Here is a 27,577-nt window from a genome sequence, read left to right on the forward strand (position 1 = left end):
ATTCATTACCATAGAATCAATCGTAGAATGGCTTGGGCTGGAAGGGACCTTATAAACAACTTCATTTTGGATCTTGAAGTTAAGTGATTCCATTTTCTAAGCCCGTAGCACAATATCACTCCAATGGAAATACCAAGTATTGTATGAGGAAGCTGATAACAATATCTAGGGGACTGAAGACAGGACTTTCAGCCCCTCTTCAACTATTCTTTTCGTGTACAGACCTGTTTCTGGTTAACACTTGTAAAATAGGGCTTAAAATACATCCATTTCTCATAAGAATGCAGCAAGACTGTTATCAGCTACTTCCTGCCAGCTCAGCAGAACACAATTCAAACCAGGACTTCTTGCAAGTCGAGCACCCATTTCACCGAGTTAAACCCCACATGGAACCCTCAGGCCTTCCTCAAAATTTCCTCTCCCTGGAGTAGTAATTCATTTAATTTTTCCCTTATTCCAGACATCAATTCTAATGGTGATGGTGAAGAGACAGACAAACCATGGCAAAATAATTATATCAGCCTTAATTGCAACTGAAGTTTCTTAAGAAATCTGCCATAAAATAAAGGTCATGCCATATACCTGAGCTGCTATAAATTGATGTTAAAATTGATGAGTCTTGCCACACTGCATACATTATTTATCTGGATAACTCATGGTTCAGCTTTTCAAATTAAAATAACCACTAAAACTTTTATCTTCCTCGTGCCTTCAAAATAATCAAACAATTCTCTAGAAGGACCCTAGAAAGTATATTCTGAGACTAGATATGCAAGGCTTGAGGAGTCAAGTATAGAGGAGACAGAAATGGCAGAGCTTTGTTCATGCCTTATTTCATGTGTGACAGCACAGCCATGCTGTAGATTAAAACGTACAAGCAGCAACAAGGTAAGCCAAGCACATGCACAAGGCGTATCCAGAAACAGCCTCTGGCATTAGCTGGCAAAAGCAATATAGCCATCAAATATTGGGAACAAACTTACAGAACTTGGTTTGAACCAGAAGCTTTCTTTACACGTATTGCACTAAGATGCAAGAAAATGACAAGAAAGGATACAGGAAACGTTAAAACAGATTGCAGTTTTAAAGAAGGAAATTGTAAGGGATACAAAAGGGAAAAAAAGTGAGGATTTTCAATTTTATTCATTCTGAAGGTATTTACTGTAATTAAGAAAGCTTAAAGGGTAGAGGAGATCAGGTCAACAACTTTAAGACAAAGTTTAGAGAATGGGTCGTTTGATCAACATTTCTATAAAGACTGGATTTCAACATTTATATTTTTCCTACCAGCTGTTATTTCTTTGAGAACTGTCAAAGACGACAAACAGAATTTTAATTACTTGGCACAGTCAGCACCTTAGGGTGATTGGACACACTGCTGACTGTAGAGCGACACTCAGTCTATTTGGGAAATAACAGCTGCACTCAGTACCCACTGATTTTATAAGATGCCCTTCATTTTCTGCAAATCAAACCAACATATCCAGCTCTACTGGGCTTGTGTTTCACAATATTAATTCAAATCAACAAAATGCAAACTAATTACAAAATTTTAATTACATAATACTGCATAACAGATATGGCTTAGGTCTCAAAAGAAAGGATTTCAGCTGTTTACAGCATTAAAAATTAATCAAACACTGCAGCCTCCATACAACAGGGACAACAGCACAGAGCCCTTCTGCCTCTGCAGCAATTCTTTCCTGTGTCTTAGCCAGCTCTCAATGGCCAGCAAAACATAGCACGATAATGAGGAACTGAGGTAAAGAGAATGTTAAAATTAGCATTTTACTGCACCAGAAGTACAGACAGCAACGATCAGACACCTGAATCAGGAAACACAATTTTATTTACTTCTCCGCTGTTTTGTTCATTTCAGTGCTGCACTCAACTTTTTTGCATTTAATTTCTACTTTAATTAGGATGGAATTTAGCAGTTCCATTTAAACATAAAGCATAAATAACTAATTAAAAAAACTGATTTCATAAAGACATAACAAAAAGAACTCAATTCTCCCCATGTTGTTCTTCCACATTTAAATTCTGCTTTGTGTATTCAAGTGAAAGGTTGATTTCACTAGCTCATTCTTTCTTCAAATGGAGAGCTGCAAGTTTAATTCAAACTATATTAATTAAGAAAAATAATTCCTGGAAGAAAATGTTTAAACTGAAATAAGAGATAACAAATGTACAGAGAAGTGGGACTGCTTTTCCTGGCATAATCTACTGTGCCACTGCCCAGAAGGAAGTAAAGCCAGATGTGAATAATTCTATTAGAAACCATTCTTGCAGGAAATAATTATTATTTATTTGAAATGAGATTTACAATTGCATGTTAATGAAATAAATGCATTTAAACAGGAAGAGGGTAGCTCCTTCTCAGGCAGTCACTTATTAGATTCTGTACGTAATAGCTGAAATAAGTTGGATACTTCTGAACATACTGATATTTCTGATAGACATTATCAATATAATAACTCAAGTACGGACATAAGTATGTTTTTTATGTAATCCGGGTTGTGTCATTTATATGATGGGATAAAGAATAACTGTTTCAACAAAAAGAGAGGAGATTTATATTGGATATAAGGAAGAAGTTTTCTAAAGTAACTTGGTAAGGCGCTGGCACAGACTGCCCAGAGAGGCAGTGGAGACATCCAAGGTCAGGTTGAACAGGGCTCTGAGCACCTGATGGAACTGTAGATGTCCATGTTCATTGCAGGGGAGTTGGACCAGACGACCTTTTATGGTCCCTTCCAACTGAAATGATTCCATTCCATGATTCTAAATCATTTCACCTCTGAACAGCACGGTTCTTTTTGTTGATTCTCTAACAGTTACCTCATTTGAAGCTGACACATCAACATCTGTGTGGGCTGTAATTTCACTAAAGCAACACTCAAGATCAAGCCATGTCTTAAACTTCCCATTTAGTATATTTTTTGCTGCTGAAAAGTGAAGACTATACTGAGTGTTCAGTCAAAATTGAAAAGTTTTTTAACACTGTGCTCTTGGGGGACAATCAAGAAAACATCTAGGCAAAGTAGCAGGACTAAATCAAACTGAAAATTCATAATGCGAAATGACTTACAAATGTCTTCTGGACATAATTTAAAAGCCTCAAGTGAACATGTCCTTAAAAGAAGTGGTCTTATGAACAATAATAACCTTTATTTTGGAAAGGGCACAACAGTGCCTTGGTGTACAGAATATAATGTTCTGAGCTCTGATAACAGATACGCCTGGCTATTCTGGGCACCACAGATCAAAATTGTAATCATAACCGTAGATTTTTAAAGCTCTGTGTGTAAGATGAAAAGGATTTACCCTTATCATGAGAGGAAGTAATTACATCATGAGTGAAAATATAACTATACAGAGAGATCTCATGCATTTAAGTATCAAATACTTAGCATAATTCCAGGAAGGATGTTTTGAATTGGAAGACAGTAAATGAAAGAGAAGAAGTTAAAAGTTGCCTCCGATCCTGTAAGTGAGGTTTAGTAAAAGAAAATGAAAAACTGAAACTAAAACTGTGAAATACACAGATGAAGATAGAAAACAAAACATGAGACCTACTGGTAACGGTTTCTGTCCTTCAAGGAGTTTTTTCTCGAATTGCTTTCTTCACTGAGATTATCTTCCCCCTCTTCAGATTCCAAACTGCGATTACAGCTCCGAATAGTTTGAAACATACTGTTTGCTGTGGATTCTTTTTCTGGATTATTTAAACCATCTTGGCCTACCCGTTGCAAGAAATTATCTTGTCCACTGTAATCTGAAACAAACTAAAGACATCTAATAGATTAATATTGTAACAGGAGCGATGGAACACTGTGTCATTTACATCTTGTTGGAGAAATTCTTAGAAGAATTAAGAATATTTAGTATATATGTTTGCCATTAGCTTCTAATGGGATTTTGTACCTAGACAGACTAAATCATGCATAAACCAAGTAACACAAATTACAATAGTCCTGTAGACTTTTTAAAAGTCCCAGTTCTCATAGAACAGGGACATATTTTCAAAACAAAGTGAAAAAAAAAAGGAACTGTTTTATTTCATAAAGGAAAAGGTTGATCCATTGATCTTCTGAGTTCTTCTTTTCAGGAACTGAAAACCTTTCAGTTCCCAACAAGCTATGCAGAAGATCAGAAAATTTAGGAGAAAACAGCTGCATGTTTAAGTATTTACACACTTCCTTTACCAAAGTAAAAGTTTTTTGCTTTGGTATAGACAATAACTGCTCAGTACTGCTATACTGAACTACTTATTAACAACAAAATCTATGATACTACAGTTACTGCAGGAATTAAATTGAGGTTCATGTAACTGAACTATGGATAATAGTCTGGTTTATAGAACTCTAATTAGATGATACTTTCTTATAAAACAACAGATGATAAAATAATGCACTGGATGGCTAAGAACACAGCTTCTTAGAGCAGCAATTCTATTTACCTCTAATGTCTCATCCTGGGAATTATACTGTGGGCAGAGTCTGATGAGGCTTGATGCTCCATCCAAAATTTCACAAAGCTCTTTTAAAAATACACCACAGAAAGGAACTACTTTGCAGCCTGGAATATTGAGTGCCCGGTTGACCACTTTCCTGTACTCGGATGAGGACTCATGTTGTGCCATAGCATCTTTCAGACTTCGCATGGTTTCAATGTCAGACTGGTCCATAAATTGCCACATTTTTAAAACTTTTCTTGACCTAGTGGAAAAAAAAGACCACAACAATTATTAAAAATAAATAAATAAACCAATTTACAGAGAAGTCCAACACCACCAGCATATACATAATAGAAACTATGGAAATATGGAAATTATTATTATTATTACTCAGAAATGAATGAATCACAATCAGTTAATTATTCTTACGAAAACTCTGGCTCGCAGACTTTCTCCTCTTTGAATTACCAAATAACAAAAGTAACAAGGACAAACAAGCACTATGATTTACACAAGACTGCAGTAATGTTTAGGAACTTAATAAAAGCTCGGGTACCCATGAAAGGCAAGCAGGATTCCCAACATTTTCATTTTGTCATTGCCTTAAAGTAAAAAAGGCATAGGAAGAAATAAGAAAAGAAACGGTATGAAAATAAACCAGATGGTTTATTACAAATTTATTCATTAGTAGATAACCCATATAATTAGCAAATGAAAAGAAAAGAAACAACAAAGAAACAAACAATTTGAAATATTTTACGTTCATTTATTCCCATTATACTCTAACTCTGTCACGGAAATAAATCAAAGCTGTCTTCCAGCTCTCAAGCACCAGTGCCACTCTGCAGACCAAGCTTTGAATTTAAACAGAAATGACTCCTGGTGAGGACAGCTGGCATTGCTGAGCCCACTCACCCTCTGAGCTGCACATCTGAGCAAAGGCATGGCCTTTCTATGCACCCTGCCTTCAGACACGCCAAAAGGGTTGTAGAACTGCTAGCAGCTCAACATCCTCATCCCCACTTTCTGTCCCTGTCTTGAGTGCACTGATAATCGGGCACCAGCCTTGCCTTTACTCTTTGCCTTCCCTTCTGCTGTGCAGATGCATTACAGATAAAATTAAGGCCTTAATTTGTTTGCTTTTTCCCTCACAACTTACATGACTAGGGGACTTATATGGATGCATTCTGCTGAAAAAAAACTCCCTTTGTCCACAAGCATTTAATATGTATTTTATATACCAAAAATGTAAATAATTAGCTCAGTGAGAATCCTCACTGAACCACAAAGAGCAACAATACAACACATAAAAGCGTTGCTACACCAACACAAAATACATGGAGGGATGGAGCTAAGTGATGGGAAATCTGATCTTAACTCTTCCTTGTCCAGTCTAATTTGCTGCTCTCTGAAGTGCAAATCTGTGTCAAGGTAGCACTTCACCACCTCACGTGTCATTCTGTAGAAAAGACTGCAACCCCACACTCTGTTTTCCTTCTGGATACAAACTGCAGGACTGGCTACATAGGATAATTACAGCACAAGATTCCAGCATTAGCCAGTATAAATAAACTTGAAGGGTTTAACAAGACAGTTTTAGCTGTTCGTTGTTTGTGTGTGTGTTTTGTTAGTTTTCTTTTACAGTTTCAGTCTCACTCTATTAGAATGCTACCATGATTATATTTTACTTGTCTTATGGACAATCCAAACCCCAAGTTACATTTTAGATCTTAGACAAAGCATAGCTGATCTGCCATCTTTCTTTACATTTTAAAAATTTTGGATAAAAATGTATGCTTTCTAATGTAGAAAATGAAGAAAAATGAAAATGACAATGAAGAAAATGTTTTTTAGCACATTCAATTTTTTCAAAAAAGGATTTTTAGCAAGTAAGAGGGCAAGATGATGTGATTTAGCCACTGTTTATGCCCTTGTCCAAAGACATCTGCTTGACGGAAGCTGCAGTGTAATCTATCACTGTGAAGTCATTCACAAAGAGTTGCCCATACCTTAGTCCTGCCAAAAATTCCATTACAGCATTGTAGTTGCCCATGTTCCAGCAGCATTTTGCCACATGTACTAAATATGAGAAGACTTCTCGTTTCTCCTCCATAGAACCTGCAGTCAGGATCAGCCAGGTAACCCACGAGCTCACCTTGTGAAATAAGACATACAGTACAGTCAGTCAAAGCAATGTCACTTGGAGCATCTGTGCATTTTCTTGTTTTCTTTCTACAAGGAGGGTATCAGTGAAAATGCTATGCACGCACTTGTGGCCCAATCCCACGCATTGCATGTTTTGCAAACACACACAGAAATATGCTCCCATTCCAGCAGTTAAATCTTAACTACTCCCATAATACTTAAAAAACTGTTGTATGGCAGTATAAGATATTATGGATACACATTCAGGCCACAGAAGAAAATGGGCAGCTTAAGTTAGTGACAATTTCTAACGCTGTCAGAGAGATCTGCAGTGCAAATTCTCATTAGCACAGCTTAAAAATCTCAGTCTCATGCTTAGATAGCTATAGGAGATACATAAGTATAGGATAGGGATAGGTATAGGATAGGTATAGGAGATAGGTAAGGTATCCCCTTGTTCTTACAACATGGAGAGTGAATTTTGATAAATTGTCATTATTGTTTTCATACATTGGCAAGATTATAAATGCAGTAAAAAATTTAAAAACCCATCCTTTCAAGTGTGACCACAATACCAGTCTCTGCTCAATGATTATTTCATGGCAGAATCAGCAATTAACATCGTACAAAATTCTATTTGTATTAAGAAAAAGTCAAGCCTTCCTTTTACTAGTGAGCATTTTCCTTCTATATTATGTTCCCATAATATCTACAAAAGGCAACTGTATTTCAGGCGGAAACCTAATTCAAATCAACTGCCCCTTTTCACAGTATCATTCCCCAGGGCTTCATTTTTGTCATTATGTAAACACTTAGAAAGCAATAAACGTGATTTGTTCTCCAACACTGAGTTTCATTCTTTAGCCTTAAAGGATTCAAAGTGTTTACAGGCAACCCTGGTGTGAGGAGCAGCTTATAACAACCAGAAAATTTTAGTCTTCATGAGGCACAGATCATTTTATTTTAAAAATCAAGCAAAAGAAATAAAAAGAAAATTCTTTAGTACATATTAATATAAATATATTAAGTATATATTTATATAAGTATAAAAATATAAAGTTCCTCCAGTTATACAATGGTCTCAGCCTCTCACTCCTGAGGGAGAACAGCCAAAGAACATGAGAAATGTAAGTTGCTCATTTATCTTCCTGACACCCAAACCAACTGAGAACAACAAATGAGAGCAGTGCAAATAAGAAAACAAGCGGCAGCTCCAATAAATGCAAAACATAGAGGCAGAAAAAGGAATCAAAATTTTAAGACTGAATTCCTGAAGAAATGAGGTTATAAAATCATTCTGTCTCTCCTCCCTTGAGGACATCCTCAGGAGTGTGCAGCACAGGGTAATGGGATGCGAGGATCAGGGAACAACAGTCGTCCTGCAACAGCATTCTATGTGCCCTAACCCTCACCAAACAACGTGGTTATGGAAGGTAAGAGCTAGAAGAAACTTGCTCCTTGCTTAGCAATAATAAAAAGAAAAATGGTTAGCTTCTGTTTCCATATGTTTTTAGAACTCACATACAATAGCAAAGGCTTAGGAGCAGATACCCAGTAGATAACTTTCAGAACAGGCAGAACAAGCAGGAGAGATCCATGTTGTACATGCAGACATGCTGACGGACTCTTCCCATCCGCAGCCTTTATACAGGCTGCCACTGCAGAGGCCGCAACACAAAGAAATAACTCAGCTGCGCACTGAATTTCACTGATCTTACATCTGAAGCGCTCAGCTGGTGATTCCTAAATCGTAAAACTAAATCAGCCAAGAAGTGTATACCTGAAGAGCATAAAGGTATAGAATAATACAGAAAATTGTATGAAATGTATGACATGGGGCTCAGATGAGGGCATGCACAGAATGAAATGCAATTAAGTAAATGCAAAAAAAATACATAAATCGGAAATTATGAAACAAAACAGTTAAATATGTGATTCAAGGTTGGCATAGACTTGTTTGTGTATGCTGGAATAAAATTACATATTGGTTTTGGATATTACTCTCATTTTCCAGAAATGGCTCTGTTAGAGAATACAAATGCTAAACATGCAATAACACACACAAAAAGATTAATAACATTTGTTTGGTATGAAATACCAAATGTGGTAATGACAGATTGATTAATACGTGTTTAAATATTTTAAAGAATAATATAATTTTTAGCAGATCCGTTTTAATCTAAGGTAGTCAACACATGCAATGGTCAGGAGAGAACAGTATCAAGGCTAATAAAGAATGTCTAAAAATGCATTTGAACGTAGACTCCCTAACAAGAAACCTTGAAACTAGGACAGTTACTTGCTGAAAATTTATTTAATACAGAGTTTAGGACTGCTATAAACAGTTATGATGATCTTTTACAAACACTGTAAAAGTAAACATACATGATGAAGGTTAGCACAAATAAGCCTTTGTGGCAAAATAACGGTGCAAAAGGCAGTAAGTAGTTTCCCTTGAAGTTTATGCTCACTGCTTCTGCAGGACAAGAATAGATTCACAGGAAGAGCAAAAGCAGTTAGAAAGTATTTCACTAAAGAAGGAAAAATAAATTGTCTGAATGTCTACACAACAAAACAGGATGGGCAAAGGAAGATATAAAGACCTGGGCAGAAACAAGTTGCAGAACAAAGCACCTAAAGAAAGAACCCACTGCTGCCAAACAGAGAATACGCCTGCTTCAGAAACTTCACTACGTGCATATTTGCTGGAGATTAGAAAAAGAGTGACGAGCAGACTGTGAGGCTTCAGTCAGACACAGATAACAGAAACTTTCATTCATGCTCTTTTACATACTGACGACCTTAGGAGTATAACAGAGTTGTCCCTCTCCACATGCTACAGGCTGCTTCTCTTTTTCATATGGCTCTTATATCATATTTAGTAAACAGTCAGGTGCACATAGTGATTTTTCTGCTGATTCTGAATAGCTGCAACTCTTCATAAAGTTTTCCTATGAACAATTCAGACTGTTACTTAATTAATCTGAATACATCATATAGCTCCTAGAAATGGGGATTATGGGAATAGTATTCCAAAATTAATTTCTTGGAAGGTTTCATCACTTTGAGATTAGAACAGAGACCATTAAAAGGCAACAGCACTGTCACAGAGGAGGCAGCAGCGGGAAGGAGCTGTGAACAAAGGCCATCTCATTTCATCCACTGAGGTTTTTGCTGATCACCATGCACCCCCTTTTTTTTCAGTGAGGATTGCTGGAAAACAGAGAGAAATCATTGAGGGGCTTTTGGGGGCATTTTCCCCAAATTAAATCTAGTCCAGCAGCCCAGTTAGGAAGCAAACTTTTAATTAATTTGCAGAACAGTCATTCATCCTTTCAAAAAGTCAGAGGAGACTTTTGTCATAAAAATGTTGCAGTTGCAAGATGTGGCTGAATCAGCAGCTCTGTAGGAGCACAGAACTGAAGCTGACCTACAGCTGCCTGAGGTCCCTTCCTAGCTGTGAACTCCCTGAAGATTTCGTTCTGCCCAGGCAGATTGAACTGATGGATCAAAAAATGTTATCCTGAACATCAATATGTATTTTAAATAAATACATACTGAAATAATTTGGGTGTGGCATTAATTTTCAACCACTGTGGGCATAGCTAAAATGAACCATGTAATACCAACACTGAAATGGATGTAAATTGGAAGGACTGCAATCTTTAGGAAATATGTACAACAGCTTACAGGAAACCTAAGTATATTAAAGTATACATACACTGAAGAACACTAAAATCTACATTTAGATTACATTAGATTTAACAATACTCAGTAAACATATTTTCGAATGTGTTGATTTGCTGATAATTACGTAAACAGTCCAGAGTCCATGCTCACACGTCTACCTCCATAGGAACCACTGATAATCTGCAACAACCGTACAGCTGCCCACAGCACCCAACAATGCAAATAATACATTTCTGCTGCCTGGGATGCATAACGCTTTCTCTGCACAGACGGTATTCAAGAACTAATGAGCTCTTAAAAGTCTTCATTCAAATGAGAGTTCAAAAGCATGATTCCTCAGATACTGTCCAGCACACGTGAGCCAGAGGCACCTCACACAACAGAAGAGCATATGGAAACCACGTAGAAGCTGCCATGACAATCTTCTTTTCTACTAAACGTATGTGTAGCACAGACTGTATTTGGAGAGCAGCTACCCAAGGAGGAAAGCACCAGCAGCCCACAGTCAAGTTAGCAGGCTGTGCCTGCTGCACGAGGGCTCTGCAGCTCAGCAATGCCCAAACAAAGCAGCCCTGGGACCTGAGGCAGTACGCACTGTCCAAAAAGGCGTTCAGTAGCAGCTTTGCAAGAAGGATCAAAGATCAAAACACACTGCAAGTACTCATCAGAATTAGCAGTAACAGCTTCTGGACCAAGTTTTTGTATTTAATATCCAATTAACATCAGATCACAAAATACATCTTAAAGATGATTTCCTGAGTTTATTTTTTTCACATTCTATTTACATCGTTCTGTTTCTGTAAATCACTGTAAACTCTCTTTAGAACACAAATCATCACAACAAATCCATATTTAGACAAGTCTAAAAAGTATGAGAAAATGTATCCTGGCTTCATTTATATAATCCACACAATAGCAAAACACACTAAGCATCACAAATTGAAACAAAATCCACTCAAGTTGATAATAACACCCGTCTTTTCATCCAGGTGGATATGAATCAGTGCTTTTCAGGGTTACTGTACACCAATATTTAGGTGTAAAAAAAGAAATCTTATCCAATAGATACCTAGTGCAAATTTAAATATTTTCTAGTCATCTGTTACAGACAAGCACTCTAACATCACGCTATGTTTCAGTTTGTAAAAAAGCCCCAGCTGGAAATTTTCAGAGGTACAAATCTGAGTCTGAGCACAAACAGGATCTGCATCATCCAGACAGTGCAAACTGAAGGTGATCAATCATCTCAGGCAGAATAATACGTAATGACAAAGTCTACTCAATAGACTCTTTTTGGGTTTTTGGACTTATCCTACTATGATCAAATTTTCAAATAATCTTGAGTAAAAAATTAACAATGCATTTTGGAAAAGCATACTTATAATTCAATGTTAATCTTCAAATATACCCTGACTATTTTAAAGCCCATGTCTGACTCATTCAGTGCTTTGGGCTACTTGGAAATTTTCACAATGGTAGAAATAACAGACCTTCATCGGGGACAGAGAAACCTCTGTCATTCAGGACACCATATTCAAAGAAGGCTCTAGAAATTTCTGTTCTGATTTTCAAAATTCTCTTTTCCCTTGTATTTTTTTTTTAAGAAGGCAACAAAATTGTCAGGGAAGTTCCTGTAGCCCAATTGTGAGAATTAATATGCAGAATTTATTTTTTAACCTTACAGTATTTTAATATTTAAAAATAAGACACATCCTCCCAAAGCCTTTAAACAGGGGAAATCTATTACACACATTCAAAAAATAGCAAAACCCATTGTATTTGATAATCCAATCACTGATCTATCACTGACTTAAAATCATGTCTATCAGGCCAAAATCTCCCATTTTGACAGGGGCAGGATATGGCTTATCACTGATGTTCAGTTGCTTCTACTAACACAATGAGAAGGACTCTGTGATCGGACATAGAAGAGACATATATGATGGACTCAGTATTTGTTGGCAAGTGATCTTAATGACCTGTGAGTCACCATTTGCTATAGGAGAACCCTGCTTCATGCAGCACAGAGGACGGAATAGTCCTTACTGCATGTTGAATTAATATCTGTATCCCAAAACCTGAGGTGGATTTACTTCATTTCTTTTCTTCTTTTAGTCTTCTAATACTGAATATCAACATAACTCACCTGTACATGAGTGTATATATACACACCCACATATAAATATACATAAGTCTGTACTACTATTCATACACCTGCTAGAGAATCTATTACATGAATTTTGGAATGGGAACCAATTTATTTCTTATCTTTCTTTTGATTAACTTTTATACAAATATAAATAAGGGAGGGAAGAGTGAACTGTTAACAATCTCAACCTATGAAGATCAGCGCTCTTATTTCTAATGCTTTACACTCATTTCCCAACTCTTACCTTTACCATGGCTTTTGCAGCAATTCCCATGGTACATGGGAACACTACATGGAAGAAACAGTGTCTTCTACTCTTAACTTTTAGCAACTTCTTAATACTCCAAAAATGGAGCTTTCAGAGGCACAACTAGCAAGTAGAGCTGTCTGTCTGAGGTTTAATGCATACCATCACTACCAAGACAAAAAGATTACAGTACAGATCTTCTCTAACACCAAAGGTACGAAAATTAAACATGACCACATTTGTAACTTATTCAACTGCAACCCACTCTGGAGCAAGAAAGATAGTAATTTTAATATTAACAAAATGAGGAGATTCATGAGAAATTTATCTCTCTGAAGTCCTTGAATACAAAGCAAGAAGTTGATTTTACAGCTATCCACAGGAAAAGCATTGCGATCGGTATTTCATTTAACCAAGATATTCCATTTTTAGTGATTTTGAGAAAATTTGGAAACCTAAGTAAAACCTGAAGAACATGAAAAAAAACACCACATATAAAACAATAAATAAATGCATAAAATCCTGCTAAACATCTGATGAAGAGTTATGGCAAGAGAGAAAAGCATACCTTATCTTGTTTAAAAGCATAACTCTTACTATATCAGTGTAAAGTGATTTCTCTCTCTTTAAAAGAAAAAATCCTCCACTTTCACAACACTACAAGGTTTTTCCATGAAGTAAAGCTCTTTCTGGGGAAAGTAATTTTAAAAAATCTATGGAGAAGATTCATGCTTGTGAGGCTTTTAAAAACACAATTGCTATGCAGTTAGCACTGATCAGCTGGCAGCCACGAGTTCCATCAGTTCCTTTGTCTCACAGTCTGCTCACACATCCATGAGTGCATACTGATGAACATAAGGATCACAGCATAGACCACAGCACTGTTTTATTTTAAACAGGTTTTGGTAAGGGTTCTTTATTAAATTTTTGGGCTCCAGTACAATATGCAACATAATTCTCTGATGCACTTATAAAATCTGAGTACTTAATATTGCATACCCTACAAACAGATGGTTCACTTTAGGTGCTGGAGTGAAATTATGTAACTTTACAAAGAACATTTACCATTTTAAATCTGATTGAACAGTACTCCAAACAAGGACTGGAAACAGTTTGATATTTGTACAAACATAATCTTTTTAAAAGTATTATGTGAACCCATTTAGGAATCGCAAAGCAATGCTGAACTAAGAGACACAGCATAATATTTATTTGCATTCCATAATTTCAGTAAAATGATATGTCTCTGCTTTCCTAGTAAGGGTTTAAAATCGTCTTTTATATGACAATGAAGAAAACTTACAAATTTAACCCCCTAAAAATGGGACTATCATTATCTCTCATTTTGTTTAATAGCCAGATGTTTTATTACCTGGAGTAATAAAACCTGGACACAGGAGTGTCTTAGTGAGTGCTGAGACCACCTCATTAGCAGTGTTGCACTGGAGTCATTGATATATTTTTTACCTTTTTAGTTATGCTTTTTGTCAACATAATCTTCCCAAAAGATAACTTCATGTATTGAGTGAGCTGCATCTCAGCACGGAATATTAAATGCTTCGTTCTAATTTTTTAATGCTTTCTTTTACTTGAAGCTGAGGCCAAAAAAAATTCAAGTTACATGCAAGCACACATGCTTACAGCACGTAAATTGAAGTTGTGTTTCTCTGGTTGCTTTGCTGGAGGGAGGCTGAAGAGTGGCTGGGAGTAAAAACCATGAATGTGCAACAGATCTGGAGGCAAGGATATAAAATAAAACAACCAACGGGTGCCCAGGAGGAGTGTGGGATATGTTCAAGGTAAATCCCGAGTAAGGATCTAAGGACCGCTAGGCAACGAGATGAAAAATACACAGCAGTGCACAGGAATCGGAAGAACTAAATGCAGAAGGGAAAGACAGATCAGGCAACAAGACAGAAAATAAAGTATCTTGTTGCAATTATCTGGGTCTAAAAACCCACTTAGCTGCCATTCTCCTCATCTCTCTCTAGCTACCAGCACTCAGCTAAGTCCTGCAGAATGTCCTTAATAGTTTCATCCCACAGCTTTTACATATCCATGGAAATTAAACTTCTGGAAGTTGTTTAAAAAAGTCTGAAAATTGATAAGCAGTACTTAATTGAAGAGGTGTCTCCTTTGAGCTTATGTTATAACATCTTTAAAAACCATTAATCCTTGAAAGCTCTCTTACAGATCTGGTGATGAGCAACTGGTGCTCTCAGATCCACATTCTTCTCTCCCACAGAACTTTTCAGCCATTTCCATGCTCTTTAGGGCACCCTCCCCCCCCTCTCCTTGCAGTCTGGCATATCCTCTTCAGTTGTCTCTAATTCTTTTAAAAGTATGCCTCAGTCTACTGAAATGCCACACTTTGTAACACAGTAGATGGTAACACAAAGCGTGGCTCTCTACTGCAGTAAAAAAGTGTATTACTATTATTGTTATGTGTACAGTATTGGAGAATCCAACAGCCTCAACATACAGCAGCTTTGTAAAGCTACCCATTACTGCTAATTTTAGTGCCCAATTTTCCTACCAAACATTAAGTAAAAAAAACGAAGTCACTTTCCATATTTCCAGTTTCTCTTTTAAGTGCATTTTGAAATACTACAAGAATTTTTTGTTATGTTTGCTACACTGTACAAAGACTATAATAGCTGAGATTACAATGATTAAAATCTCGCACCCCAGAAAACCAGAATGACCACTGCAAGCACAACAAAAGCTGAAGAACATATCTGAAGTGCAAAAGAGTATCAGTCAAATGTTTTCCTTATAGTTTTTTAACTTGTTTTTGGGCTTTGTGTATTTGTTAAGTCTAATCTGAACTTCAGAATTAAGGAATGACTGAAGAAAGGCATCTTTTTAATCCTAGTGTTACAATAAAATATTTCAAATAAGCAAATGTTCTGCTTTGTCTACATTTAGACACCCATGAATGTGCTGCCTTAGAATAGCTGTAGAGGCAGGTCAACACAACAAAATTTTCTTTTTTTTTCTTTTTTTTTCTTCCCTAAATTCAACAAAATTCCTTGCCTGGTTTTCAGTGTTTGATGCCACATTATTGCATTACCTCACCAAAGCAACTGATTAGATCTGTTCTGCACATGTGAATTAGCACCTTGTTAATTGCAGAACACATGGGTGCTTTTTTTTTCCTACATAGAGAAATCTATTTATTTGCTCTTCATTAACTGAAATATGTGCATGGCAAACGTATTACGAACATGGCCTCATTTCCTTTGGTTCTTCTCTTGTCCTCATTAAACAGGACATATTACATAGTCATCTAGATTCATTTTGCAGCGCAGCATGTAATGATAGTGATTCTGTAATACTTTTCATCTGCATCTCTTTTCCTTCTGTGGTTATCCTTTGTTTTTAACTTTTCCCTTTCCAAATATTGCATAGTTCACCACATGTTGAAAAGTCCTCTAATTCTTTCATTATTTTTAATTTAACTTTTCCAACTATATCTTAAACAGCAGCGATCAGTCTTTCTACAGCAGCATTGTAGAAGTCATTTAAACTTCAGTGGGAATCTCTAACATGACTTATCATCTACCACTTCTAGGAAAGTCTATACATTCTATACATATATGTATATAAACAATGGAAATTTTTAGCATCAGAAATAGATGTCATATTACTTCAACACTTCTGAAGCTTCATCAGAGACAGTAAGTGCTGAAAACAAACTGCAACTTTAGCTGATTATAAGATTTTTTTTCTGTGAATATTTTATTATCCCGTGAAATAACAAACTTGAGAACTGGAATTAGCTCAAATTTTAAGAATATAGATGAAATGTAATCAGAAAATATATCTGTCTTTGAAAGTGACTGTATTTTGTGTTGATTTCACAGAGCATCCACAAGTGACCTTTCTCCCAACATATTTTTGAAACAAGTCACTGAGAGTTCAAGCTCCTTGTCATGGCAGCCACCTCAATTAACACATATGAAAAAAACTGTTTCTTGGAAACCCAGCACAAGATAAAACAAGAGGAAATACATAATGTCTGAATGTGCTCCAGTAACTATGTCAAGTCTAAGCCACCATGCTCTCTTAAGGGCAATTTCTGTTTTCCAGCCTCAACAGTACACTATTTGCCAGCCACAGTGTTTGTGCTACTATTCATGGAGTGTTTGACAGCAGCTTTAATCTGTGCTATCCATCTTCAGTGTCTCTATGCTACTTACTACTACAAGCTTTTTTCCTATCAGTCTTGATAGTGAAACACTGTAGTGGACAAGAGCTCCGACAACTGTCTCCCCTTTCTAGAGAAAAAAAGACCCATACCTTTGGAAATTGTTTCTGATAGATCATCAGTACTAATATGATAGGTGAATTATTTCCAATACTTTAAGTCAAAACACCTTATCCAGCAAATAAAGCAAAAGAAAAGGTTTGTTACAGTCTTCCTCTAATGTTAGACAGTATGTCCACTCTTACACTACTACGCTATTCCACAAATGAGAGCGGAATTGGAACGGGAGTTCTTTAGTATGCATTTGTCTTCGAGTGCCTATTTTACCTACTTTCAGAGGGCAACTGACTTCTGATTTTGTTCTGCAATTCTCATAGACCATTTCCATGCCAAACATTTAAGACTGACCACCCACTATAAACACCTTCTCCTGCATAAGTCTTTTTCTCATTCCTTTTAGACACTATTGAGGTCTAAATACTGTCATTTATGCCCAAAAAATTCCAAGAAGTTTATTGAAATACCATCCAGATAAGAGCCAGGAAGAATGAACAGCATACAGTAGTTGACTGCCTGACCTCTTCAGGGCTAACCAAAAGTTAAAGGATGTTACTGAGGGCATTATCCAAATGCTTCTGAACACTGGCAGCCAGGGGACACCAAGCAGCTCTATAGAAAGCTTGTACCAGTGTTTGACCACTCTCATAGTAAAGAGACTTTTCCTAGTGTTGCATCTGAGCCGCCCCTGGCACAGCTTTGTGCCACATCCTCACATTCTGTCACTGGTTACTGGAATTTAAGCAATAAACAATGCTGGTAAAATTGACCTTAGTAAGATACCAACCAAAACTCATTTTTTAAATGGTATTTCAATTATTTAGAATATTCATTACTTTTAATTATTGATTTGTTATATAATAGTGCTCCAGTACTCAGTGAAAACTTCCATACAAATGTCAGTGTTTGTTCAACAAAATCCATCCGTATCATAAAACAGCAACTACTGAGTGTCATTCTAAAAGTGTTACAAGCACACTCTCATTAATGTATATCAGGAAAATGACTAAAAAGCATATTGCTACAGGAAAAATTCCCTATAAGCTATAATTGCTCATTGAAAAGAACAATGGCATTAGATGATTTTTTCTCATTATGTGTCAGAAGCCTGTCATCTCAAAATTCATTCTGGCTCCCACATTATAAATACACTTCAGTATTTCTATAGGCAATGCCAAAATAATCAGCAGGCACTCACTGACTTTTGCCAACAAAAGCATGACTCTTTGCACAAGAATTTTCTTGCCATTTATAAACAAAGACATTTTGGAAGTCCACGCCTGTGATTGGCTGTGGCATCTGATACACTCCACCATAAGATAAAACAGATAGAAAGTACTGATTTATTAGAAACAGTAAATATTTTACAATAACTCTATTTAAACATATAACATCTATGTTTAAAGAGGTTATTCCAGTCTATTCTTAAAATAATTTAATGCACTAAATATTACGTGTTTTATGCATCATATACTCAGGAATTCAATCAAATGCTGTGAAAAACCATCCTGCAAAATCAACAGATGAGTAATGCTAAGCCACAAAAATTGCAAACTCACAACCCTCTTACATTAAAAGATACTGAACATCTTACTAAGAGACAACTCTGAAGTTAAACTTCATTTTGATATGGAATAATCTCAGTCACTTCTGACAAAACTTCTTTACCACCTATTTGATCTCCAATCTTGTTGACTGTTTCAGCGTCAGAACACACAAAGGTCAATCTCCCATGTGCAGCAAGCTGCAAAATGCCCCAACCAACTCTCCTGGCACCGTGCCTCACCAAGCACATGGGAAATTGACAACTTCACCATTCTCCTGCTGTCCTTACTATGGTTGGTGATCACGGTAAGAGAAATATCACAGCGAGGAGGGCCGAGCAGAAGCTGGATTTCTTCTCCAGCTATGCACCAGATACAGTATTTTCTAAAATACAGCAATCATAGCTAATGTAAATAATTTTTAGGCTTTGTCTGAAGACCAAGTATTATAGTTGCAATTTTTATTTATATTCCTATAATGGAATTAGGTGGCAGAAGACAACATATTTACAATATTTTAGTTCCTGTATCTAGGGAACATGCAAGAAGCAGGAACAGCTCAAAATGCTAAATGTTCAGTCTGTGATTCTTTGGTGTTCACCAAACATGAAGTTCTTACATTTTCTGCTTTATCTACTTAATTTTGTGCTCTCTTCTTGATACTGTACAATTTTTATCTCTTATTTAAGAGGAAGAATACCCTGGATAAGAAATTAAAAAAGTAGAAGTCAAAGCCATCTTCATGAATTTACTCCACTTCTATGAATTTAAAAAGTTAATATTGCATGTGGTTCACACAATAAAAAGAAGGAAATTACTCCATTTTTCTGCAGCTGAAACATCTGAGACCTTAGGTTTTATTCAGATTTTTCTCTGGGTTAGGTTAGGGTTTTTTTTTTTGTGGTTTGTGAGTTTGTTTTTGTTTTCTTAGGGTGCTTGGGTTGTTTTTATTTCCTTATTTCAGATTTCTATTGAGCTTATCAAGAGATCACCTTACTAAAAATAAGGAAAAAGAAAGAAAAGTTCTAGTAAACAGTTCAGGATTTAATTCATGCAACTGTGTCATGCCAAAGAACAACACTTATATACTGTCCTTCAAAACACACACAGCAATACCATAAATAAGCAAACATTGCAGGTTAGCATAGTTACGTTATAGAGAACACAGAAATTTGTTTATAATACTTCTGCCCTGGCTCCTAAGATCGTGCTTAGTCTACAAAAACCCAAAATGAATAAATAAAACTGCTCCTGAGCAAAATAATAAACTGACTGAAAGATAACCCCACTCTGTCAGAATAAAGAAATATATGTCTGCAATTGTTTTCTTCCTGTTTCCTTTGCCACATGCAACACAAGCTTAGGTTGCAGTTTTCCAGACTCAATGAGCAAATTGGTCACATAACTCCTCAGTGGAAATTAGTTGGCTAAACTCAGTTAATTTACATGTTAAAAAACTGTCCTTACAGCTGAACTCTTCTCAGAGGGATAAAAAACAAAACAAAATAAACCAACACACAAAAACAATGACTAACTCACATACCAGGTAACAAAACTTACAAAAAAGTAATTTAAAGGTTTTGTCTTACCTCATTAAATCTTGTCACAAGATCTTCTACAGCATTATGTTCACCATTTGGGGTAGAAAGAATAGTAGCAGATATGGAAGCTTGAATACAAGGAAGCTTGCTTTGACACTCAGCATTACCCAAATCCCTGGTTAAGAAGCAGAGGTAGTCAATGGGTAAGACCTTCCGGTAGAGCTCCTGCTCCTGTTCAGTGAGAATGCTGGCAACCTCCTCTGGGAACTGAATGAGGTGCTGCAGGTCAATGAGCTCCTTGCTGATACCAGCCACGTTGGAGGGAAGGACACTGGAGCCAGCCATAGATGTACACGCTTGACGTTCTGAAACAAAACAAATTAAAAATTTATTAGGTTTCTCCTTTAACTCTTGGATCGGGCTGTGTGAAAATAAGACAATTGCTGTTGCTCTTTTAAAATTCATTTACTCAGCATTATAGTATTTTGAAATTACTTTATATTTAAACAATCTAATACATTCCTTCCTTATACATCTATAAAACTACAGCGGGTAACGGGATCTTCGAAGATTGTCAAGCTACCTGCCAAAATGTGCTTGCTTCTTGACTTATCCAAACACCTGCTGCAACTACCTGCAAGTCACGCCAAAAGGATCATTTTGACTCTACTTCACCTCCATGTCAGAGTCTATAGTACAGACTGAGGCAGTGGGAGTCTCTCGGCTCAAGAAATAATGTACAATGATATAGCAAAACCCATGCAGTTAGTGCATTTCTTCATATTCCTCTTGCTATAAGATACAACTCATCTGAACTCACTGCACTGGAAAAAAAAATGTCCAATGTTACAAAATATTTTTCATTCTTCTGGGAAAATGCATATATCTGGGAGTATGCATGTTTTATCCATTATTACAAAAGATTCATGGTAGTTTTATAATGTCCTAACAGCAACATCCCCAGAAAAATAAAACTTTTCCTAAGATGGAAGAAGCCAAGCTCTGTAAGACCATGTGGGAAGCCTGAAATATCAACACAATGATTCCAAAATAGTGAGTACGAGTCTTCTGACTTGATAAGTTTAGAATGGGCACTCTGAACAATAATTTTTCAAAAATTACTTAAATATATAAACAGTCATATTAGTATATTTCTTCCCAGGAAGAAAGAGTTTATTTTTCAGTGTTGCTTATACCTTTAGAGGTTTTTTGCTCACATAATGGATTATACACTCCAGATCTACTTTGTAACTTGACTTTTTTCATATCAACACATTCTCATTTCAGACATGGTACACATCTCCCTTCTGTTCTCTAAATCAAAACGATCATACTGACTGATTACAATTCATTCCCTTGTAGCAAACAAAATATGCGACATGATTTTTCCCTGGCTATATTCTTTTTACAGGAAATATGATCAAAAAAGACAGAAAAATGCCTTTTCTTCATATAATTCACAAAAGGTTGGAAAACAAATTACACCAGACCTAAATAAAGTTGTTGGTTTAACAGAACCTGTTGAGAAATTTTCAAGTACTTAAACACTTTGGAAAGAGCAAAGGAGTAATCATTTCTGTGCATAGACTGGCAAGGAAAAAAGTAATGGACTTAATTTGCTGTAAGAAATATTCCAGTTAGACAGTACAGATATCAAGAAATCTGTCACTGAAACTCCTGCAAGAAACATCATAGAAAAAGACAGTTAAGAACACCATGTTGACATGTTGATCCTGTTTTGGGCAGCAGTTGAATCACTGTGAGTTTCTAGGCTTTCTTTCAGTGTTGGCTTTGGTTCTACAAGGGGCTCCAGTTCTGGTCCAGTTTTGTTTTCCATTTCATTTTATGCAGATCAGTTCTGCCTTCTTAAGTAAGAAAAAAGCTCTTGAAAGCTCATTTGGACTGTTTTTAACTTTATAACAGAATTTAAGCATGCGTAAAAATAAAAATTCTCATTTGATATCATAGAAGTTGCACATTTGCATATATGAACTGAACTGTCACCGTCATAAGCAGAAAAGAAGAAAGAAGAGGATAAGGAAGTCACAACAGAAAATCTCTTCCCATCCATTTGCCCCCAGAAGACTTCTTCCCAACTCACACTCCTCCCAGGCAGGATGAGCAGCGAGGCAGAGAAGCAGAGAGGTTGTGTCAGCCTCTCCTGTGCCTCATGCTACAGCCAGGGTGTACAGGCTGAGCCTGTGCTGGCATTCTACTTCATATTAGCTACCTACTTTTGAAGGGAATCGTGCAAACAGCCCCACTTATAGTGCTGCATCTTATAGTCTTAAGAGCACAGAAGCTGGATCCTTGTCAGATGAAACAACAGCCTAATGGCTGAACAATATGCTCCCAGGGAGCAGTTAAAGTATTCCCACTGCCCCAAATCCTCACCATCAGTGGCACCAGGTTCTGGACAGGACTGAGCTCGGCATGGGTAGCTCTGTAGAACTAGACTTGGCTGCAGGAGATCACAAAGCACAAGAGACAAGATCGGTATGACTAATCTAACGTCACAGAAATACTGATGCTTTGCAGATTCAACATTATTTGGCAACTACAGTTACAGACACTTCATTATTATCTATCAATATTATAGCAAAGGAAAGCATAACACTGTAAGGATTACCAGTCAAGTAGCAACTGACGGAGGAGGAAGAACATATGGTTGAAGATAAGCTATTTCCCAGTGCACTGCTTGCTGATGAGATTTTGGATGCTCGTAAGGAATCTTCAAGAATTTACCTTCTCCATTACAAAACTAACAACAAAAACTTTCCAGATTCACACTTTCAACAGGGCTACACTGCATATTGTCCCAGAACTGCCATGCCTAGGCATAGCCCTCCTCAGAGCTGCTTCTTACTGCTTCCCACATATAAAAACAAGGCCCTAAACAGTGAAGGGACCAATGCAAGAGGACTTATCCACAGCGCACTTCTAGACTCCCTGAAACTGCTGGAAATGTATCATCCAAATTTCATTTTACTCACTGCCCATTGATCAAGACCAGCAGAAAGCTAATGCATTTTCAATGAAACTGAAGGACAGCACCATACTCTGTTGCAACATCTTTGAAAGACAGCTTCATTTTAACAGGAAAAACAAGCTCTCCGAAGAAAAATCTTATCATGGAAGCTAAGATGACTGAAGTCACAGGCTAAATATGATCAACCACCATTACTGCTGCACTTGGAGGGAAATACAAACTAAACTCTTCCTGTTTCAAAAACTGAATTGCAGACTAGTATTTTTAAGTCTTTGTTAAAATGAAAGAACTAAAAAAGCATTCTGTCTTTAAGAGCCCAAGAAAGAAGAGTAGAGCGCTGCAGTAGAGCGCTGCAGATATCCAAGGAGAGGAGCACAGCCAAGCAGAACTGTAAAGGCTCATACCTCATAGCTCAAGTGTGGATATAAATACTGAACAAGTGGAAATATAACTTATTCCTGTGGAATATTTTTACACCTATAAATATATCCATAATTCGCATCCTTGCACACATTGACTGTTGATATACGTCACCCCTCCAGAATCTGATCTTTCGTCTTTCCCTCTTCCAGCCTCCTGCGTTCTGTCACAGAAAATCCAGGATCCCCACTCAGCTGCACCACCCTCCCACCCATGATTTACACCCCGCACAAAAGTCTCCTCCTACACTCTCTGTACTAATCTAGCCCTTTTTTTTCTGGATTATTTGTTTCTTTTTCCTGTCTGTAACTTTCACAATTTTTCATGCCAGGAACTGATCTGCATTGCTCTGTTTGCTGGTTTCTGCTATGAAACTTCCAATCACTCCCATCTACAAGTCCTCCAGCTTTCTGCTGTCTCCCTCAGGAAACAGATGCTATTTTTCCGAACATCAAAGAAAGACCAGGTCTTGGGATTAATTTGCAGAATGAAACTGCTCTCGGGCAAAAATCACAGATTTCCTTCTTAGAGTTAAGGCAGGAGATAATCTTCAATAAAATTAGTGAATCAGCTGCCTCTGCAGCAAGTTGCAGTATTCTTTGTGTGCTGCCATGTCAAGTTATAGCTAAAACTGCAGAAGAAAATGGGAAATACCTTCGCTATTCATTTGCAAGTTGTCTAACGCTGGCGTTGACAGATTCGTTTATCCTTTTGATAAACAATCTAAGCAGATAATCTTTTAAAGAGCAAGCATTGCTTCCATTAATCAAAACAAGATAACCTTTGCTAAGCATTAAAAGAGGACTCACAGGTTGACTTCATTTCTGATATGCATGGGAACAAAACGCCTCATCTTTTCTAACAAAAGAATGGGAGAAAAATACAGAATGACTGCTTTAGGGAATTATTCAGCCCCAGCACATCAAAAACTCTTGAAAAAATGCTATCTGAAGAAATTGTTAATTTTGCTTTTTTCCAAAAAAGAACTTTTACAAGGTTTTACTAAGGAGCTCTTGCATCAACAAATAAGCACTCAACTTTTATTAGTATAAAACTTAGAATTTTCACATATCTTTAATTTGTCTATGCTGAATAAACAAAGTCCAAGTATTTAAGTAGGTAAAACCGCTGTGAACGTGTTTGTGTGTACATGAAAGTTCCAAGACAGTCTTGAAAACCTGGATTTTTGCCGATCTTCTTTTCTTTATTAAACTGTATTATGTTTGTGTTTGATATATGAGCATGAGACTGATTTGTGATTTTTTGAAAATGAAAAACAAGGAGCTCACTTTAAAGAAAAATGAAAAGATACTTTCAACAATAAAAACATTAAAAATTCTGCTGGAAGGCCAGTGTTAATTACTGTAATCTTTCATATTTTTTCCACATTTCTGTGTTCCACTAAACAGTCCTTGTGCAACATGCAATACTTCCTAGCAACAAAAGCAAAACAATCTGCTTATTTACCATATTATTCGTACAGCTAAAATTAAAAGGTGCTTATTTCTTAAATTTTATTCCATCATTCATACAGATGATTTGCTGATACACAATGTGTTATAAATGTTGAGCTGCTGCCATCAGTTTTCTCTAAGCAGAAATTCAGTACTGGCTTTCAGCAAATAAACGGCATTCATAGAAAGACAGAAGGAAAACAAATACCGCCCTGAATGTAACCACACAAATGTCAGAAATGCTAATCCTGCCCTAACATACAGTTCCCAACCATTCAATCTGTACTTTGATAAAATCACGTCACTTTCCATGTGAATTCTGACCAAGTAAGGACAGTGGCACAGAATTACTTTCATCCAAACTGAAACACATTAACTCTTAAACTGATATGTGTAGGAATGTGCTGTGCATCGTTACAGAGAGAATTCACCCAGCAAAAAGCCACTTTCTTCTTGAGATAAGTACAATTTGGAAAGAGTAAACTTGTCAATAAAATGAAAGCTGACTTTCAGAGAAGTCTGGTGATTTGACAAAAGAGGTAATAGGATTTGTCTTAGTTTTATTTCTAGGCTGCTTTTCCTTCTGCACTTATCTAGAGAAGAAAAACAAAAAGTATTCTCTATTATTCAAAATCAGTGGTTTGAAAATGATAAAAGCAAAAATTAGAAACATTGAACAAATGTTCTCTCTCTAGAAGGCTTCTGGGAGAAGTTCCTGTGAAAACCAAGTATTCTAAAGAGAAAACAGGTTTCAATAACCACAACAATAAAAGTAATTATTAAGGATATTATGACATCTTATTATTCAGTTGATAATAGACTGATAATAATCATTGTGTCCATGAAATTTTACTGCTGTGACTGAAATTATACAAAATTCTTAGGGGATTATTTTTTTCAGTCATATTAAAAGGTAGTGTGTACTATAAGTACCTACATCAGCAAAAAAAAAATATCCCCACTGTATCACTATCATGCAATAACTGGATCTTAATAGAAATGTTTTTAGCAAACAATGCTTCAGACATCGTCCCAACTGTTCCTCTGCAATGTGCATTACATTTACAATGAAAACATGGAGACAAAGGTGAACAACTGTCAACATAGATAATACAGAAGAATTCTGTTCAAAAAAAAGCAAAAATATAATAAAAGCTTTTCCAGAAGAGAAAACACTTAGATATGGAGTGTATGGCAGTTTAATTGAACACAAGCTCCAGATACAGATCATTATAACTGGGTTCTATAGGCTGCGTCCTATCCCAGAACTGCAACAACCGAAACAGCGAGTTTATTCATTTCCTGTTCTTCTGCTGTATAATTAAAAACATATCTCTATCTTTTAATGAACATGAATTCACTGCCATCAATTTGGAATGCAAATAACTCACTCCAGTATTGAAGGGCTGATATTAAATTCAGTAGGAAGGTTGCCATAGAACGTTATCAAGGGCAAATTCAATTTCATTGCAGAAATAACTGCAATCAGTGGATCCTATTTATTCTGCAAATTTACTTATAAGTCAAGTAATCAAAAAATCGAAGACCTACACTTTCTCTCTCAGTATCCCTAAACCAAGCAATGTGAGTTACCTCTTAAAACTTTGTGCACCGTAAATTAACAGCAGGGAAGCAGTGGAACCATAAGGCATTCATGCTAATAATAAAATTGGAGCTTAGTATGACCTGAGCATCAGTGAGCAGAGGATAATACTCTGAGAAAAGGGAGATTCCCAGATGGTGATTTGAAGAAGAGGAGATTAATTTACCCAGGATCTGTAAGGAAAATAATGTGTTTTCAAAACAAGTAACATCACAGACACACTCTGGATGCGCTTTTTCAGGTTTGAAACAGAAACAGCAAACTTCACAGCTCGCTTGTGAATACCTGCTCTGAGTTTAATTTGACTGCGGTAATAACAAGACAATTGGAGAAGGGACTCTCCAGTGCTGCAGCCATGAGTTATCACAGCAGGCCAGATTAAAAGAACATTGGTTTCTACAGAACAGTGAGGAAAAGGTGGACATCACCTGGAGAAGTCAGAATTTTGCTGGAAATAGATCTCTAAGAAACTGTAATGCCTAAATAAATATAGGCATAAATAGGTTACTCCAAAAGTAATGCCTCCTATTTATTTCTATGGAAGCTACAGCAGATACAAAGAGCACAAAAACACTGTAGAGCAAATTCTCAGCTATTTTTCACTAGCAAATTCTCACACTATTTTTCAACACAGTCACCACCACTAGCTATGCATCTTCACCAGCAATGAACCAGAGCCTGCACATCGGCAGAGGTGACCCACTGTTGCCACAGCTGAAATGCACAATTCACTGTCACTCTGTGCTCACATCCACTGTTTGGTCTCCATAACCATGGATGCAACAAGCATCCATGAATGTCAGTAGGTGCCACTTTTCCACATGGAGGAATTCAGTGACACATCTTTGCTTCATATACACTTCCATGACAGACACCATTGTGTCAGACTGCCCCTCTGCTGCCATCTGTCACACAGCAACAATATGTAATGGAATACTGGTGGGACGGTTCAACCTCTACTGCCATACCACCAACATCCACATCTGTAATTGAGGGCCAACATAATAAACCAGGAGGCATTACTTTCAGAGCAGCCTTTGTATTTCTGTTCAGGCTGAGATTTTATCAT

The 27,577-nt window shown here is 36.7% G+C and overlaps 1 protein-coding gene across 7 annotated transcripts in view; it reads right to left on the reverse strand.

Moving 5' to 3' along the window:
• The window catches only part of PLCE1 (phospholipase C epsilon 1), a 149,407-nt gene that overhangs the window by 34,828 nt on the left and 87,002 nt on the right, over positions 1-27,577 (reverse strand). For 5 of the 7 annotated variants that reach the window (XM_085228939.1, XM_085228940.1, XM_085228937.1 and 2 more), the window contains 5 exons: positions 20,091-20,407; positions 6,469-6,614; positions 4,463-4,721; positions 3,580-3,788; positions 984-1,025 (listed from right to left, as the gene is read on the reverse strand). In XM_085228939.1, coding sequence (XP_085085065.1) covers positions 984-1,025; positions 3,580-3,788; positions 4,463-4,721; positions 6,469-6,614; positions 20,091-20,407 — 973 coding nt within the window. The remainder of the gene's footprint in view (positions 1-983; positions 1,026-3,579; positions 3,789-4,462; positions 4,722-6,468; positions 6,615-20,090; positions 20,408-27,577) is intronic. The other 2 variants (XM_085228943.1, XM_085228942.1) reach the window with 1 other exon arrangement.

The sequence above is a fragment of the Meleagris gallopavo genome, chromosome 8 (assembly GCF_905368555.1).
Source record: "Meleagris gallopavo chromosome 8, MGAL_WU_HG_1.1, whole genome shotgun sequence".
Classification (NCBI taxonomy): Eukaryota; Metazoa; Chordata; class Aves; order Galliformes; family Phasianidae; genus Meleagris; species Meleagris gallopavo.